This window comes from Paramormyrops kingsleyae, chromosome 6 (assembly GCF_048594095.1).
Source record: "Paramormyrops kingsleyae isolate MSU_618 chromosome 6, PKINGS_0.4, whole genome shotgun sequence".
Classification (NCBI taxonomy): domain Eukaryota; kingdom Metazoa; phylum Chordata; class Actinopteri; order Osteoglossiformes; family Mormyridae; genus Paramormyrops; species Paramormyrops kingsleyae.
The window spans coordinates 15,379,004-15,398,544 of NC_132802.1; the positions used below are offsets into that span (position 1 = coordinate 15,379,004).

A 19,541-nucleotide genomic window follows, 5' to 3' on the forward strand; every position below is an offset into this window, starting at 1 on the left:
TGCGATGAGAGAAGACAAGTTGTTTAGTCTTCAGAAATAGTTTTTTCAATCAGTAGCTTAAGTGCTGAGTGTGATTTACCTTTGACCTCGATATACTAGATTAGGAGGAGGCTTTTTATAGAAAGTGACCTTGTGTTGTTTTTCACCTGTCTGCTGGACTCAAAAACATCAGATTCAGTTCCTTGCATGTTGTATGTCTGGTGGTTTTTCTATAACCCATTAAATGGGTTTAACGCTTAGTTGACCATGTCCATGTACTTCCTAAAAGAAAAAAATAGTCATAATTAATTGTTCTAGAAGAATACAAGTCTCATAATGTGGATATGCACAGGCTTCTGGGAACAGAGTTGCTTTAAAATAGTGTTTGAGATTCCTTCGAAACCTGCAGTCCCCTGGCCTTGCATGACCAAAGACTGCTCTTTAACATATTGTGTATTTCATTGTGTGCTTTACAAATTGCCTTATATTTTTATATAGCATAGTCAATGTCATTCATGAACAACTGGTATAATGGATTAAATATTTTACAGAATGGGCAGTTTTTAAAAGAATTTGAAGATAGATTCCAGAGCGGAAGGAGTCTGCATGGGTTGTGTTTTGGTTCTGCTTTCGATTGGTTTATTTTTGATGTAATCAGCCATACTGGGGTGTCCTGGTGGCTTAGGGCAGGGCTGCCCAAATCCAGTCCTGGGGGGCCGGAGCCCTGTGTAGCTTAGTTCTTTCCCTGTTCCATCATTAAGGATTCAGGTCAAGATCTGTGTGGTAATTAGCACAAGGAGTTGAATCACGTGTGTTAAATGAGGGGAAACCTAAAAATGTGCAGGGCTCTGGCCCCCCAGGACTGGATTTGGGCACCCCTGGCATAAGGGGTTGCTCTGCTGCCTCACACCTCCAGTGTTGGGGATGAAATTCCACATATGCTCTGTGTGTGCATGTGTGGAGTTAGCATTTTCTCCTAGCCTTTCCTCCCACAGGTGTGTGATTAGATTAACTGGCATCTTAGAATTACCCACTGTGTGTGACAATGTGTATGGGCCCTGTGTTGAACTGGCAGCCTGTGCAGCTTATGCACCACCCCCATATACCTTTAACATTTAATCGCTAAAATTCATCAATGGGAATACATAATTTACCCTTGCGTAGTTTTTTTTTCCTTCATCTTTTTCCTAACACTCAAAAAACAATTCATATGAATACCCAAGAGTAACACAAAAAAAAAATATGCTAACCAGATTTTGCTTTAAAATGACTTTTAAAATGACCGACAAACTGATGTCCATCAGGAGTTAAATAATGCCATCTCAGCAGTGTACGGCAACTATTACACGCATTAACTGATTTTAGGGAGTTCTCGGTTAGCTTCAAAAATACACGCTACACTACTGAGTACAGTTGTTGGGAATATACTTATTTAACCTGTTGCCTCGAACTCGATTTGCACTAAATTACAACGTAGGCAAAAAGGAAGTCCTTGATATAAGTCATATTAACAAACCTGCCAGAACACTTGTTCGGGACGGGCTTCTTTGAAAACTGAACAGGAGGAGGACCTTAAAACCCAGCCCACGAAAGTATAATGCAGGGCACCGTGTGTTTAAAGCACGGGATTCGCTATTTACGCCTTACTGCAGTGTAAATTCACTCCCAACAGGAGCGGCGTCCGCGACCCCCACAACTTCACCGGCTTGAGGCTTTTCGTCCCAGCTGTTGTCGTTTGGCGATCGGCGCGATGAGCTGTGAAGTTAGTCTGCCGGAAGCTAAGAAAGTTGCGATATTCGGGGGCACACATGGCAATGAGATGTCAGGCGTCACGCTCGTCAATCTCTGGCTGAAGAACCGAGCGGAGATCCGGAGGAGCGGAGTGGAGGTGCAGCCCTTCATAACAAACCCCCGGGCAGTGGAGAAATGCACCAGATACATCGACATCGATCTGAATCGGGCTTTCACGCCAGAAAACCTCAGGTAGTCTCATCTAATGGAGCGGTTCAATGTCATACTTATAAAAAATTTTTATGAGAAAAAAATATACTGAAAAATATCTAGTAATTGATTTGTATTTTAGAATGTCGTTTAGATAAAATTTATAGGTATATAGTTTTTCCTGACACATTTTATTTGGATCTTAAATATTTTTAAAATAAACACACCTCAGGAAGTGCGACGAAGAACATTTGATTGACAGGCAACAGAAGAAAGTGACAGCAGAGTTACGAACTTTGTTTTTCGTTATCACAACCCATAAAGGCTAGTTTTATTAAGACTTTGTCCTGATCTGAAAAGCTTCGCTTTAGGTGGCAGTACACGCGCACAAAGGTAAGGCGATAATGACCTTTTGGACTGAAGCGTCTCTGAGTGTCTCTGGGTCACGTGTGCAATCCGAGGATCCTCAGCCAATGGGAGCCGCTGGACTGCTGCTCTGCTAAGAGCTGCGAGTGACCTCGCGCTTGGCATTTCGGCGGTCGAAACTGATCTCAGTGCTGTTTATCCATAATCTGAATCCAGAATCCCCCATCACGTCGTGGTAGAATTATAAAGGATTACAATTGCTCATATCCACTCATTTCGCTTTAACATTTTTACACAAAATATGACGTGGCAGATTTCTTGACACGAACTGGCACGCAGAGGCGCAGCGACAGGACAGGCAGGACAGGCAGGACAGGCAATGGCTTGGGGCCCCGAGCTGGGAGGGGGGGCCCCCGAGGGCGGCCTATTATATATTACATTGCAACGACACTTCTGCTTTATTTGTGTATTCTGTTTTTCACAAAAAGTGAAAACAAAGGTCTTGTGTTTATTAAATTATCTTTGTTGTTATTATACATTTACACTTCACAGTAAAATAAAGTTAATAATTTTGCCATGCCAGGGGAGGGGGAGTTGGAGGGCCATGTGGAGTTTTTTTGCCTAGGGATTCCAGAGTCCCTGGAATCTCCTCTTCTAGTGTGGTGTAGGAAGTTGTTAAGGACGGCTACTGAGTCATTGAGCAATAGATTGCGCAATTAAATCTGCTTAATACATATAAGATGGGATGAAAATTTTCTAGATGTTTTAAACTTTTACATTGATATTTTTGCACAAAAAATGTTTTTGTCTTGATAAATTGTTGTGTGGACAGCCATGCAAAACTAATTTGCTAAATCCTAATTCTTTTCTAGAACAGTTTCACCAGAACTGAAGATCCCAAAACATTCTCTAGTGTTAATACATCAATCCAAAGACCATGTTTATATTTCAAAACCAAAATAAGTTTTCTTATACATGGTTTCAATTAAGTACCATTGTTACATAACATAAATTACCCTGGATTCAAGATGCTATTCTTTATTGTCATTTAACACAATTGTACAATGAGATTGTTTGCAACTCCCTGAGCCGTGCAAACAAAAACACAGGACAAATAAGACATGTATTATGTACAAATATATGTAGATGGATTACCACATGCATTTAAAAAAAAAACTTGGACCCTTTGGTGAATGTAATGCTTGTTTTGTGGCTGGATACAACATTTATTGAACATATACTCTGAAACTGAATGGCTTGCTAGTTCCTCCTGTAATTGTGGAATAATGGGGAAGTAGAATTGGTTTAATGCTTTAAAGAATATGGAAATGTGTCAGGGTATTGTGGCCCTGCAAATGTGTCCTTTCAATCTGGACATGAATATGCATTTGAACCCAGAACATTCATCTGAATAATTGCTCCTGTATTCTGAGAGATGAATTCTGTCCACCAATGCACAGCTCCACTTCCATTTCAGTTTCTTAATGCAGGAAATGAATGAAACAGCCCCAGCTGTATCTAATTTGCGCACAAAAACATAAATTGATGTCCACAAAGCAGCAAAGATGAATGTGAATTAAAGCAGCCCAAATGCTCTCATGTAGCCTGTGAAGAGCACTTTTAAACATATGGATCTGAGATATTGTTGTAAAACACTGATTTAATGCTGGTGAACAGCAATGTGCTGAACTGCATGTTTCATGCTGAATTTTTATTGGATGTTGTACAGTTTTGAGCAATCTATCAACACTATCAAAAATGTCCGATGTTTCGAAGGTCATTCACAACCCTTCTTCCTTGTGAATCTTGATGGACTTCCCACAGCAAACGAGAGGCAGAAGACCATCCCTATGAAATCAAGAGAGCTCTGGAAATCAATCGGATCTTCGGCCCCAAGGGTAGCTCAGATGCCTACGATGTTATTTTTGATCTTCACAATACCACGTCCAACATGGGATGTACCCTCATTTTAGAGAGCTCTCAGGACCATTTAAATCTTCAAATGGTGCATTATATCAAGGTAACAACTTTAAATAATCAACTATCTAAACATGGCAGAGTGTATCTGATTTTAGAAAAGGAAATATGAATGAAATATGAGCAAGTGATTCAATTCGAACGTGCAGTATAATCTGTATATGAAACATACAGATGCTCCACCTGTTGATTAATCTGTTATAATAATTATCTCAGAATTTGACACAGCTTTGTATTTTCCTGTATCAGTGTATAACTCCCACCAATATAAGCTAAATAAAGTAATCGTTTACCGTAGGCTGTTAACGGGATGTGTTTTTTCTCTCTCTTTGAATGTTTATTTCACTATCTAGCAGGCTGTAGCTCCCATGACTTGCTCTGTTCTGGTGAATGAACACCCATTTCTTCAGTATTCTACTTCACGATCCGTGGCCAAACACCCTATTGGTAAGTTCAGAATCTGGAACCTGCACTCTGACCCAGTGCCTTAATATGTCACTTAACTTGTATAGAAGACACCTGATTTGCTATCTTAAAATCACTGTGATTATGAACTGAAAGACCTTCTAAGACTCCTGTAATTCTTTTGGTCTTTAGTTACCGCCGTAATGATTATTCGGTAACGCTTTAACTGCACTTTCAAAATGCCTTCTTAATGCATTTGTTGGACCTACAGTCACCTTCATACTGCATTCATAATGCCTTCATAGAACATTCATAAGCAGCATGTAAGTATACCATAACATCCTAACATACCGTAACAGCATTAATATGCATGAATATTGAACATTATACCATTATACCATTATAATATGTGTTATTATCATATGATATTTGTTATTAATGTATATTAAAGCTGTTAAGGTATGTTAGGGTAAGGTATACTTGCATCTTGCTTATGAATGTTCTATGAATACATACGAAGGTGCACTCATTGTTCTACAAATGCATAATGAATGCATTATGAAGGAGCAGTCAATGTAAAGCCTTACCAATTATTAATTTATTTGTTTTCTGAATTATCATATGCTGGGACTGTAGTATGAAGGGAAAATGATGTTTCAGTTGCAGCCCTTATATCAGTTTCCATTGGAACATCGTGGTAAAAAAGGTATGTGCGAGTATTTTGAAAACATATAAAACCTGCATATGGCTCTGCTTATAGCCTAAAAGCAGCATATCCTTATGACCTACTACTATTTTGTAGTTGTTTTTGCCCCGTGTGCTCTGACACCACACCCTGTCACTGACAGCATTCATTGAGCTCTTTTCCCTAATGTTATCAAAGCATGTTATAAATGGTGCATTGTCATTCTCTGTTTCTGTCAGGTCTCGAGGTTGGCCCTCAGCCTCAAGGGGTGCTAAGAAGTAATATTTTTCAGTCCATGAGGCTAATACTGAGACATGCTTTAGATTTCATCGAACTTTTCAATGGAGGTAAATGCTTCCCCAAAGCTTAATCCTGCATAAGCATGCCACTTTTTATGTAATATATAATCCATGACAACCTTCAAAAGATAAGCCACACACAAAGAAATACTCCCAATAAAAATATACAATTAACACAGAATGTGCTGAGTACTTTAAAGTCAGATACACAGACACTGATTGCATGTTTGTGTTAAACAGAAATAATAATGTCACGATTCGACTGCTCCGATGATGAAGATGGTCCTGTCCACCTCAGCAGTTTTAAATCTCCTTCGCATTTGAAATTTGAATTCCAGTGAGATCTGCCTTGCATGTGCTGCCGTTTTCGCATTCTCCTGGCTGCCTTTTCCCCCTCCGCATAAACATTAGGCACTAGGTGCCAAGGTCGACTCGGCGGCTGTTAAATCTCTGCAGCCCCCCCGTTAGTGAATGGAATGTTTGTTGAAAATTGGTCAGTTTCCATGTTGATGGGGCTCCCGGAGTTTGTAATCTCGGGTGCGGGGGCTGTGTTGTTATGGACTTCCCTTAGCCCAGCACTGTGTTTTCCGAGCGAGACTTTTAAGGGTGGTCAGATAAGCCATACATCAATCAAAGTCTTGCAAGTAAACAATGGCTGACCCCCGGGATGTATTTTATTAAGAAAAATAAATGTTTAAAGGAGACGCCTTTTTCTTTCTACTGAAGGTATGGAGTTTCCCCCTTGCACAGTGGATGTGTATCAAGTTACAGAAAGAGTGGATTACCCCCGAGACACAAACGGAAACATTACAGCCATGGTGCATCCCAATTTGCAGGTACATCAAGCCAGCTCTTGTTGACTATTAGCTAGTTTGACATTGCCTGTTTGGACACATGCCTAATAGCAACCTTTGAATGACCTATTTACCCTCCCCCCCACACACCACCACCCCGGCAAAAGCATTTCCTGTTTACTTGATATGAACATGAGCATTCTCTAGTGTACACTACAGAATGCATATCCGATGCATTGTGGATCCACAAAAGAGCTGTTCTGTTTGCGCTCTTTCCCAGGACTGCGACTGGGAGCCCCTGAACCCCGGTGACCCTATGTTCCTGACGTTTGATGGGAGAACTGTAGAGTATAAAGGTGGTAACACGGTGTACCCCACATTTATAAATGAGGCAGCTTACTATGAAAAACAGCAGGCCTTTGTCATAACCAAAAGGGGAACATTAATTGCCAGGCAGATCAAAGTTTCCAAAATGTAGATGGACCCCATTTGCCACGAAAGACATGCTCACCTCTCTTAATAAACAACATGGAATCTAACTGGCTGAACACATGTACTTTAATAAACAAATACCATACATTTAACATTGATGATGTCGCTGAAATAATGCCCAAGGTCAAAATCTCTTTGAATTGTTTTAAGTGATAAGTCATGACAGCTATGCAAGTCATTTAATATACTGTATTCATTTTGAAATATAGATATTTTTTACAGATGTTTTTGACACTTTTGTGAGAGGAACTTTGAGATATATTATATATACTACATTATGATTTTTAGGTACTGAAGCATAATATTTTCTTAAAGGCTTATACTGCTCTTGTAAAGTAATGCTAACAGAATGACCACATCTCCACATGTTTTTGCATAGATATGGTACTTAAGTAGTGCAGCTGTAGACTCTGTACAGTATTGGACACTTCTCAGGATATCTGTCGCTTTATTATTATAATTAGACTGCATTTATGCCCCTACAGCTTTGTGTATTTCACATAATTTGACCTGGATTTCCCATTTGGCACGTTTTCTTTCCCCTTTAATGTTTAAATGAATAGAGCTACATTAGGCTTGACACCAATTATGGCTTTTACATTTATGTATTTATTTTGTTAAGGTTTTGTGTCTAACTTGCTTTTTCTCATGTTTAATCCAGGTTGGATTTTATTTTATTCTGCCACGTTTTATTCAAATATTTTATTTTTATTCTCCAGGTAAAACACATGTCTTACAAAGCACTTTTATCAGAATCAGTATCCTCAGAGTATCGGTGTAATATATTTCAAGTTATGAGTAGATTAATCTGCATTGTTTGTACGGATTTGCTTCACATTCTTCCATTCTTCTTTCTGTGACTTGAATTACGTTAAACGATGTGCCACTGTGATCTGTTTTAATATCATTTTAGGGAAAAAAATTAAGTAAATTTTGTTCTGCACAACATAATGTGCACATTTTGCGTTTGACATTAAGAAGTGTTGGTTGGTTGTTATTGGCTGTGACATATGTTGCTCGAATTAATGAACATTAAGAACTAATATCACAAATGATGTATTTCATATTTTCATGTGTGTTTGTTAAACAATGTGACTAATTATAATAAAAATGATTTTAAGCTATTGCTAATCCAGAGTGGCTGTATGCCCAGAACACAACTGCAGGACACCAATTACTCATGCCACACCTCAGCAGACACAGTTGTGATATAATTATATTGTACCTATAGTAATCCAAATTTAGGCCAACACGACCAGATGCGTGACTATTAATATTCCCGACTACGTATTTGCGCTGGATGCCACCGGCACGCCACGCGCCTTGTAGGCGGAGCCTGCATGTCCGTTATAGCCGAATAAAACTACAGCTAAAAGCGGCCCTGGGGACCAAATTGTTTGTTCGTTAAAAGCGAAATTCCGTCATATGCGAGTCTGCTATAATGTGGTTTTTACTGTATCAGAACATACGATGTTGTTCTGAGAGGTAGCCACTTGATGGCAGGCAAGGATCATAAATGTCTAATTGTAAGTCACTTTTCTTACTCGCGAAACGTTCCAACATATGTATAGCGTTTTTATATGCAAATACATAAGGTTTAATATCAATCAAGCACGCGCCGAGGAGTGGCTGGGGGCACTGGAATGGGCCTGGCCTCCCCACCCACCCACGCGCAAGAGAAACAAGATTTGTGTTATCGCAAGGATACATATTTCTGTTTATATATCTCATTATTTTTTAGTTCTTATATGCATAAACTGATATTAAACTGTTCTCGGACTCCGTACCTATCTACCAGTCACCGTTCATTAGAACAGCAGCGAGCACGCAGTCAGTGCAGAGACCTGTGAAATTGTACGTTTTTATGCGGGGTTGACAACTTTGGTCAGCTGGTTGGCGTGAGATTTTCAATTCGAGACAGGTCTGCACACGTATTTACATGTATGTAACAGTTTTATTACCTTGTATTCTGTAGGGCTTGCAAACTATCCCAGCACTATTGAGGTAGCCAGTTTTAGGTTTATAATGGAATAATATACATATACCATAAGATTTCTTGCGTGAGCTTGAGAGTGTTACGTCATAAACCCTGTTTATTTGGCCCATAGATGCATTATTCTAAGTGACTTTGGTCTTGATTTCTGTAAACATTGGTAACCGCGGATTGCAGTTTTTTTTGACTGTTTCTAAAGTGTGGTTACTTATTTGGGCTTGCTTCATACAGTATCTCTGGTCTCTTTCCTGTTTAAAAATCAAAACTGTCGTCCTGTTTCAGGATCCCATTCTCTCCGCCCCTCTCCTTCCCCAAATCAAAATCATAGACTTCATAGACTTTCTTGAGCTAGTTCGCTAACAATACGGGTACTAACTGGGCGAAATACGAGGAAAAATACATCAATGTGGGAGAAAGACTTTATTAAAAGACTGGATTTGACCTCAAGTGGAGGACGATTCAAAGGCAGTATGCCAATTCTGTAAGTGTGATATACGTGCACATCACATAGTGGCTGGTACTACGAAGCGGGGTTACTGGCTTATCGGGGTAACTTGTCGGGTTTAAGGTAGTCTGGGCAAAATGTAAGGGAGCGAATATGAAGTCAATTTTAACCAGGGGTGGGCAATCTTATCCGCAAAGGGCTGGTGTGTATGCAGGTTTTTTGGGATAACCTGTAGGTCAGCTGTTGAAACCCAGGTGTGAGGACTCTTCAGCCAATCAGTCCTCTAATTAGTGATCTAATTAGGGAGTTGCAGCGAAACCCTGCATACACACCGGCCCTTTGCGGATAAGATTGGCCACCCCTGATTTAACCTGTGATACCTTAAATCTAACAAGTTACCCCGATAAGCCAATAACCTCGCTTCGTAGTACAGGCCACAGATCCTGTTGAACATGCCAGCACTGATCAGAATCAGAAATACTGCACCGTTCACATCAATGAGTGTGTAAATTCATAGTTTAAAATGGCAGGGGGTCCAGTGCCTATCCCAGAAGCTATGGGTGTAAGGCATGGAACAACTCAGGATGAGGCACCAACCTATCACAGGGCCATTCACCATTCACTCAGATGTAAAATTGCAAGTTACAGTATTTTTTATTTTTCAAAATAGTTGCATAATAACATTGTGTATGTGTGTTTGGGTTGCTTTGGCTGGTAAATTGTTTCATAAACATTGGATGGAAAGAGAGAGAGAGAGAACACAGGACACTTGTGCTAATAATGAAATATTTCTGTTTGAAATACCCAGTTTCACTAGACATATCGTGTACTACTTTGAATATATATATATTTGTTTAGGCAGTGTTACCTTAACAAAGATGTCAGAAAACACAAGGACTTTGGGACCCCATGGAATGCTTTAAACACTTTAGCTTTATATAGAGCCTCAGATGCCCTTTGTTTGTGCAGCTGACGAAGGACGAAATCCCCCTGGCCCACCTTGCTACAGTGAGCTGGAGCTGGGCCTCAGGGTGACCCTGCCTTGCTCTCTGTGATTTCAGGGATGTGCTGCAGGCTCACTACAATATAAAGATGACTTTGTAATTGCAAACATTTTATCTTGTTTATGACTGAATTCAGTTTCTGATATTCTTAAAACAGATACGTAGGCTACAAGTGCAATTTTTCCATCATTTAACCTAAAAGGTTTCATAGCAATCGCTTGAAAATATCGACATGTGCTCAGGTTTGTTTTTGATAATGCTTTATACTAAGTTTTGAATCATATACAGGTATTTTTAGATCTGATCGGAGTAGGATGTCAATCCATAGTTATGTATTTGACACATGTAACGCACCAAAATGTCTTCTTCCTCCATCAGACCTGAGAATTAAACGTAAAATGTTTTAGTATTAATTTATTCTGAAATGACAATGCGATACGCATGTGATCCAATGGAATAGATTTTATTTCAAGTTTCCTCCAACTGAGATCTAATTTAATGCACTAAAAAACCTGTTTGTTGATCTAGGCGTGTAAAATCAAATTAGACATACTTCAAATAGATGCTGATGATCAATTTCTCAGCCTAAAAGCTTTGCAGAAAACGATCTTTCAGTGCTGGGCTAAGATCCAGCAAAGTACGGGAAGATATCAACGGCTCATCTAAAGCTGCCCCATCACACATAAGGAAATGAATCACAATTTCCTCAAACTAGTTGAGTAATAACGTACCTAAAACCCTAAGAATCCATTGACACGCCTGCTTAAAGTGATCCTGTTGTCTTTACACCTATTATGTAAATTGAACTAAGTGTTAAATTTGAAAGGGTGCCATTAAGTTTATGTATTTTCTCATTATATACTTTTCGCAATCAATTGAAATGATTTCACAGTGGAGATGTATATTAAATATATGTCTAGCTCAAGAGCTCCTGAATTGTGTTTTTAGGTTAATATTAGCCCATCAAAAATGTGCACATACTCAGAATAATCACGAACAGAATCATCATTCATGCAAATTTGTCTGCTCAACCTTTCTATTTAATAGGTAAAACCCTCTTCTTCAGAGGTGTTTTGTTCATCCTGTGTTTGTTTAAAGAGCACGTACCTCTGAAACTCCCTGATATGCAGTCACCTGAACCAAGATTTTGATTTTTGGGACTCTAGATTAAAACCCTCATCACTTTCCCATTTAGGTGGCTAAAATGGCAAAGCACACTGTAAGGCCTGTGTTATCTTGCTCTCCATGACACACAGATGTATATAACAGCAAGGTATGAATCTGAACATGAGACTGTTCTGCCAAGGCTTGAATCAGTGACCTTTTTATCACAGGATCAGAAACCTAGCCCAATGAACTACATGCTTCCCCCACACAGCAAGATGATTACGTGAAATTGATAATGCCACCAATGCAGTATTAAGCTGAGATTGTAAGTAGGCCTAATCATTTTCACTGTGCCTTTTCATTTTAGCAACCTAAAGGGGGGAAAATGATTTTAATCAGGAGTCCCAAAATCCAAAATCTAGGTTCAGATGTCTGAATCTCTGGAAGGTTCAGAGTCATGTCCTCTTTAATAAACAATACACCTCTGAAGAAGGAGAGGGTTTCACCTATTAAAAGGAAAGGCTGGGCAGGCAAATTCACTCAAATGATTATTCTGACTGATCTTTCTGTGTATATGCATGTTTTTGTTGGGTTAAAATTAACCTATAAACACAATTAAGGATCTCCTGAGCTAGACACACCTGAAAGCTCACACCAAAACACAAAATCACAACACAGACCATCTTGTGCATGTTGCTGGTTACCAGTCTGCAAGTCATTAATTTAATTTCACTCAATGCTACTTCATTATACAGTCATTTGACAATTTATTCTTACAAATCTTTTAAGAAATGCTGACATACCACAACTGCATGTGTACTTACTTAGACATCCAGTTAATATGACTTAAATAGCTTCGTTTCGGATTTAACACAAAAGCAAAGTGTAAGTCATTCAGCAGTTCAACTTTGCCCTTCTGCAACTGCATTCCTCTGTCATCTGTTACTTAAAAGCGTTCTGGTCTCATCTGGAGGTTAGGCTGGTTTTACACATACCACAGTAGACTATGTTATTATTATCTTACACACATAGATTATAGGTAATATAGTAGTTTTATTTATTTATAGTCTATGTGATTATTTGCACACCTTTATCCCTTTTGCATCACCTTTTCATTGCTCATTTATTGTCCTTTTGTCCAATAATTTTTGCCCTATCACCCCACGCAGGGATACCCTCCCCTGTATCAGAACTGTGGCATAAAAACATACGGCTTCTTCCAAAACACGCGACAATACAACTTGAAACTCAAATACATTATAAATTAATCACCGTGGCATAACAAAAGAACCAGGAAACGCTGACAAACAACAGGTGCTGCATAGCTTTCGGAGATCGGCGCTGACTCCGGTAGTTTGACCGGGAGGTGAAAGTCTCTCCGCCGTGAAGCTCAGGCGCAGCGCCGGTCTGAACTATCAAAGGAGGAGAACCGGGAGGTTTAGCAGACCGACGTCATCGGGATTCTGAAAACCGGAAGCCAAAAGTTTTTTTTTCTTCACGCGCAAAGTGATAGTAGAGGAGAAGCGTGAAGAGGGGCGCGAGAAAGGACGTGAAGTAACGGCGGCAGAGTTTTCACGGCTACAGCGAAGGGCAACTGGGATAGAGACACATACACGCACGCGACCGCTCCTGGTCAGCGGGCCACCGACGACGCACACATTAGCCATGTGGGATCAGAACGAGTTCGAGAAACACTGGCGGAATGAGTTCCCCGACAGCGACGTGCCGAAGATGGACCTTAACTCTGTAGAGGACGTCGAGGAGGAGCTGGAGAGATGCAAAGCGAGGCTGAAGGTGCTCCAGCGTGAGCAGTCCATGGAAAAGTTCAAGGTGATATACCTCCAGACCACGGTGGCCCGGCACAGAGGCGAGGAGCAGCGGGACGGCGGCGAAAAGTTGAAGAGACGGATGGATGTGAAAGCGGAGGGGACGGAAAAAGGAGTGGTTTTGGGGGGACACCCCGAGGAGCCCGCCCGGAGGAGGCACGGCAACGACGGCACAGATTCCGGGCATGTCGTGGGGTCCGCTAGGAGTCCCCGGACAGGGAGACGTCTCCCCACGCTTCCGCGGAAGCACCCGTATCTCTACATACAGAAAGTGGCAGCGCCCGGCCGCACGCAGCCCGACAAAGCCGAGTCGGAGCAGGACACCAGCGACCACGAGTACGAGGACGTGGAGCTCAACGAGAACTTCGTGCGGGGAAACCTGGTGACCCCCAGGGCCGAGTACCACCGGGACATAGTCCGGACCATCCGTCTTAGCAAGGATTTCGACTCCAGCGACGACGGTAGGCTGTCACCGGCCAGTATTCCGGTGGCGTGCGGCTTGTCCAGGGGCTCCGGCCGCAGTACCCCTGAGAGACGGAGCGACGGCTACCTGAGCTCCGACCATGAGGACTCCTCATCCGCCGGTGAGCAGCCGCGACTCCTACTGCTTTTTATTCCTGTTATCCTACAGGAGGAAGCCCTTCAACCGTTAAATACTTTCAATAAGCTGTGTTAAACCTGTTGGGAGAGTTACCTGCATTTCCCCCCTGAGTAGTAGATGCAAGGGACTGGTACTGAAATTTAATGAAATGTTAAGCTTTTGTCTTTGGGTATCTTGGATTTCTGGAGAATAATAGATATAGAATTTCATGCCATGGAAGTATAAAAATTGACCTTTCCCCCAAACCACAACTGGCACTGTTACGTAAAGCAAGGCTTTGATTAGTCGTGCCCAATCAGACAACCAGATGAAAGCCACCTTCTGCAGTGAGCTTTGCAGCCCCAGAAGATGTGAAGGTGGTGGCATTTATGTGTTGGCATGGAGATCTGGAGGTGGTGGCATGTGGACCAAAAGGTCCAGAAACACCAGTCTAGGATAATTCACCATAAAACTGCTGATTGGAGATTTACAGACCAAAACTGAATTGTAATTCCTATACCCAAGCAGTGTAATATGTCAGTTGAGTGAGTAAGTGATGACTGAGCTGTCTGTGAAGTTATGGGACACTCTGAGCTTCCTGGGGCTTGGTGTTGACTTTCGGATCAGTATCATGGGGAACCTAATATTCTGAGATTCTAATTCTTAATAGATTTAAATGCCTCTGTGAGTCAAATCTGGCCATTAGTATTATTAGCCTGTTGATGTAGTTAGTGTTTGTTGTTTTTCCCCAACATCTTTGTATTTAAAAAAACTTTCAGTTCACAGATGGTACATGTCATTTGGAGGCGTTTTAAATATCCAATTTGTTTTAGTATGTTCCTGAACAGTTGTCCACATCAAAACCATTTGGAATCTTGCCATGATGCCTCAGGCTATATCTAAAGGAAGTTGCCTTTCGGGATCAGGCTTTTATCCCAGTGTGTCAATGATGTGGGCTTACAGGAAGAATCTGCTGGTTGTGATGGTGGGGGGTGCTGCCGTTACTCATCCCGAGTGTCATTGGTTCGTCACAGGGCTATCTTTGTTTTCCCACTGGGAGGAATTTGATTATGTTCGGGGGTTTAATACGATGGTGAATTAGTAACCACCAGTCATAATCTTTGTCAAGCATCTTAAGCGTGGGCTTATGTGATGTTACCCCCACTCCTTTTTGGAGGCTTTTGTTAGTAAAAACCCTCCCCTTTATAGGAATGCTATTGTTGTTAAGCTTTTGTCCTACTTCGACTCATTTGTACAGTCTTTCTTTGTGGCCTTGAGGAGAATTTTGCTGAGGTGTGTCCTAAGACTGTACAGTGTGTGCCAACTGGCTTCTGACTCTGAACTTCAGATATCTATCTATCTATCTATCTATCTATCTATCTATCTATCTATTTATCTATCTATCTATTCATGCTTTTTTCTACTGTCATTCATTTGCATTTTATGCAGTAAATGCAAAATTCTGTGTTTTATGGTCATAAGTCATATCATTTCATTGCATGTTTTTGTGAAACATCTTCCAAATAAACTGTAGCTTCTAGCAGGGCTTCTCAGTTTGAAATTAGCTTCTCTGAAAATGAGGTAAAGCTGTCAGATAATTTGGGGAGCTTTGTGAAATATATTAATATCAGTTTTGGAGAAGCCCGTCACCAGCCAGAACAGTCTGTTGGGTCAGTGTGTTTTTTCTGTGGTGCTTTAACATATGGTGAGTGAGGGCACATCCCTGCCACTGTGACATTTATTCCAGCTGGCTGCTGTCTGGTTTGACAAGGGGGCAGCTAGGTTGTCTGAGTGTGTCTGTGTAGAAGGGTGCAAATATCCGTGGGTCAGAATTAGAGATGCACCGATCCGATATTCGGACCTATTTGACAGATCGGGTATCGGCCATGCGTGACCGATCCACGTCCTATACTTACTTATTTAGTTTTTGGCAATCTCAAAAAATATAGCTCCTTTTTCGTGTTAAATCTATTTGTACAATCAATCGCGTGACAGCTCTTTCCCATTTTACATGTGTTTTTTGCGGCATTCAAATCGAACGCTAACGCTGCCCCTCAGTGTTTTTTGCTACTCAGTGGGTGTGAGTACAGTGCCTTCCGCCTGCTTGTGACGTCATCCGCATACCCTTCGCAGTATGAGGAGCGTAAGATAAGATGACGATCTGGGAGTATTTTATGCTTTTAACAGAAACCAGCAATTTGCAATCTTTGTAAAATAAAATTTTGAGAGGTGGGAATAGCGTTTAATGGATAGTCCAACTTAACAAAGCGCACGCAACTGTGCGAGACAAAAAAAAAGCAATGGATGATTTGGGAGTCAATAACTTGGACTGTTTTGCGAACTCGCTGCAGCTTGTGTTACAAGAGGGGCTGCCATCGCAACAAAGTGTAACTGAGCTGATGCCAATGAGAGAAAAATTGGTAAAAATTTTAAGCATTCGCCACTTGTGTATACTTGCTTTGAAGATATTCATATTGCAAATGCCTCAAAAATGCTAAAAACAAGACGTACAAGCGAGGTGGAACAGTACGTTATGTATGTTTGTAGTAGCCTAATTAAATCTTTTTTTCCATCTGTATTTCCTGGCTTAAAAAATAATGTATAAACTATAAGAAAGTAAAAAGAGCTCTTGTATCGGTATCGGTATCAGTAGTTGTGTATTGGAATCGGATCGGAATTGAAAAAATGTGGATCGGCCCATCCCTAGTCATTATGTAGCCCTCTGACATGGACCTCTCATAGGACTTGTGTGTATCAGGACACAGTGACTTTCCTGCAGGCTTTTGCATGCTTTTGGTACTTCAAGAAAGTACCAAAAGTACTGTACTTCAGTGTTTGTTTTCTACTGGCATAAACACCGGTACCAGCACTGAATGACATCACAGCGCGAAGCAGGGTATTTTGCACTGAATTCGAAAAATGCCTGTATATTATAGGGCTGGCTGATGTGTGATATTAATACCAATATCGCATGTTGTGCATGTGCAATTCTTACTTAGCCAGTCAGGTAGATTAAGAGCAGGCTTTTTCTTGCTTTCAGTTGTATATACAGACGTTACAGTGCAGGGAGTTTAAGTTTTACTAAAACATTTTTACTCTGTCATAAGAAAAAATATTATCAAGTTTTGCAATTTAATTATTATTACTTTTCAAGATTATCTAGTATATGTTTAAAAGTCAGTTTGAAGTTTGACTTCGCTGCTTTTGCATGAGCGCTGTGTGCGTTCTCCGAGACAATAAGTCATTTTCATCCTTGTTGTTTAAATCACTAATAGATGAATGTTTGAGAAATTTGTTGAACTCCTTTTTTTAAAAAAAAAAACAAAAAAAAACTCAATATTCATTACAACAAATTCACATTGTAATACTTATGAAATTTCCAATACTGTGCTGTCCTAGTATATTATACAAATTATTATTTATCTTATTTATCGTTGTTTTCTGAGTTCACAATTGTTTTCACAATGGTGGCTGTATTGTGTTTCAGAGGCAGGCTAACTGGTAAAGTTATGGAGGCTATAATCAAAGAGAAAATGGTAGATTACCTGGACTCAAATAACATTTTGAGGAATAGCCAGCATGGATTTAGGAGAGGTAGATCCTGTTTAACAAATCTGTTGGAGTTTTTTGAGGAAGCTACTCAGGAAGTTGATGATAAGAAGGCCTATGATGTCATCTACTTAGATTTCCAAAAGGCTTTTGATGTTGTCCCCCACAAGAGGCTCTCACTTAAACTCAAAGCGACAGGTATTTTAGGAACTGTAGCGACCTGGATTGATAACTGGTTAACAGATGGGAAGCAGCGAGTAGTTATAAGAGGCTCAATGTCACAGTGGGCCTGCGTTCATAGTGGGGTACCGCAGGGTGCAATTTTAGGACCACTATTGTTCCTAATTTACATAAATGATATAGACACCAATATATACAGTAAACTGGTGAAATTTGCAGATGACACCAAGGTGGGTGGTGTAGCAGATACTGAACTAGCGGCTCAGCAGCTACAGCGGGATCTTAATTTAATTAGTGACTGGGCCGACACCTGGCAGATGAAATTTAACATAGACAAATGTAAGGTACTCCATGTAGGGAGCAGAAATATAAAGTACAGGTATTTTATGGGACCTACTGAAATAAAGGTAGCTGATTATGAGAAAGACCTTGGTGTGTATGTTGATGCTTCCATGTCTCATTCTCGCCAGTGCGGGGAAGCAATAAAAAAAGGCCAATAGGATGTTGGGGTATATCTCCAGGTGTGTGGAGTTTAAGTCAAGGGAGATAATGCTAAGATTATACAATTCCTTGGTGAGACCTCACCTAGAATATTGTGTGCAGGTTTGGTCACCATATCTTAAAAAGGACATTGCGGCCTTAGAAAAGGTGCAGCGTAGGGCCACAAGAATGATTCCTGGTCTTAGAGGAATGTCATACGAGGAAAGGTTATTTGAGCTAAATCTGTTCAGCCTCAAGCAAAGGAGACTGAGGGGGGACATGATCCAGGTCTATAAGATTCTAACAGGTTTGGATGCTGTTCAACTGAATAGTTACTTCAGCATTAGTTCAAATACAAGAACTCGTGGCCATAGGTGGAAATTAGCGGGAGAACATTTCAAACTGGATTTAAGGAAGCACTTCTTTACACAGCGTGTAGTCAGAGTATGGAATAGTCTTCCTGATAACGTAGTGCAAGCTGAATCCTTGGGTTCCTTTAAATCAGAGCTAGATAAGATTTTAACAACTCTGAGCTATTAGTTAAGTTCTCCCCAAGCGAGCTCGATGGGCCGAATGGCCTCCTCTCGTTTGTATAGTTCTTATGTTCTTATTTGCATAACCATTCGACAAAGAAAGCATTTCAAGTCCCACCCCAAAGTACCATAAAAGTACCCCACTGGCACTTTTGGTACTGAAACATTTGCTATGGCTGTTTTGGTTATCCTACTCGAATGGCTAACTGAGCGTTTCCTTTCTGTCAGAAGTTGACATGCCAGTCCTGGATCAGTGATATGTTTGGCACAGTCATGTTTTGTTGTGTTTTCTTTTGCGGGTTTATGACTGCGATAAATGTTTAAATTTGAGAAGGAAAAATCATTAGAGAGTTGTGATCTCAGTTCTAAGCAAAAGAATCACGAAACATTTTTTCCAGAATCGTGCAGCCCTAGCTCGACATAAGCAAGGTGAGTAAAGGTGACCTATGTTTTATAGTAAATCTTATATTTACTACAGTATTTGAAAAAATAATCTTCTACCTATATTACTTATGTAAAGTGTATGAGTTAAAATAAATTCTAGTTGGGTTTTCCTCACACATCTGCACTCCACACTACAATGGAACCAACTCTTACATCTTTACACCATAAAGATTGTGTTCAGTAGTACTCCTATCTAGTCTAATACAAACTGAACTCCTAATACGATTAAGCTCCTAATATTCTTCATTGCACACACACAATTGCACATTGCACGTTAATTTGCTTTTTCTAGAATTTTTCTCTATTTTCTTTATTTATTATACTGGGGAGTGACCAGGTTTGCTTTTCACTTTGCATTGTTGTACTTGTGTAACTATGTATGTGACAAATAAAATTTTTTGAATCTTAGTCTGCATTAGGACTGATGTGATTTGTCGGAGACAATATTTTAAATCGACAAAT

The 19,541-nt window shown here is 40.4% G+C and overlaps 2 protein-coding genes across 4 annotated transcripts in view; both read left to right on the top strand.

The window, feature by feature from the left end:
• Positions 1-1,581: 1,581 nt before the first annotated feature.
• Positions 1,582-8,062, top strand: aspa (aspartoacylase). 2 transcript variants are annotated; one of them, XM_023833193.2, is made up of 6 exons: positions 1,582-1,962; positions 4,111-4,306; positions 4,620-4,710; positions 5,593-5,700; positions 6,379-6,488; positions 6,727-8,062. In XM_023833193.2, the coding sequence occupies exons 1-6, from the start codon at positions 1,730-1,732 to the stop codon at positions 6,922-6,924; spliced, it is 936 nt and encodes a 311-aa protein (XP_023688961.1). In that variant the 5' UTR covers positions 1,582-1,729; the 3' UTR covers positions 6,925-8,062. The 2 variants fall into 2 exon arrangements, with proteins under 2 accessions (XP_023688961.1, XP_023688960.1); XM_023833192.2 differs by having other exon boundaries at positions 1,587-1,962; positions 4,617-4,710.
• A 4,840-nt stretch (positions 8,063-12,902) lies between these two features.
• abr (ABR activator of RhoGEF and GTPase) overlaps positions 12,903-19,541 on the top strand; it is a 127,996-nt gene continuing 121,357 nt past the window's right edge. The window contains exon 1 of one of the 2 annotated variants that reach the window (XM_072713740.1): positions 12,903-13,897. In XM_072713740.1, the coding sequence (XP_072569841.1) occupies positions 13,153-13,897 (745 nt within the window). In that variant the 5' untranslated portion in view covers positions 12,903-13,152. The remainder of the gene's footprint in view (positions 13,898-19,541) is intronic. The other variant, XM_072713739.1, reaches the window with a different exon arrangement.

Bases quoted from the DNA above. Each gene is read 5' to 3' on its own strand.
- aspa (XM_023833192.2), top strand. From the start codon at position 1,730: ATGAGCTGTGAAGTTAGTCTGCCGGAAGCTAAGAAAGTTGCGATATTC. The intron at 1,963-4,110 runs GTAGTCTCATCT...GACTTCCCACAG, and splicing joins TTCACGCCAGAAAACCTCAG to CAAACGAGAGGCAGAAGACC. The intron at 4,711-5,592 runs GTAAGTTCAGAA...TGTTTCTGTCAG, and splicing joins CGTGGCCAAACACCCTATTG to GTCTCGAGGTTGGCCCTCAG.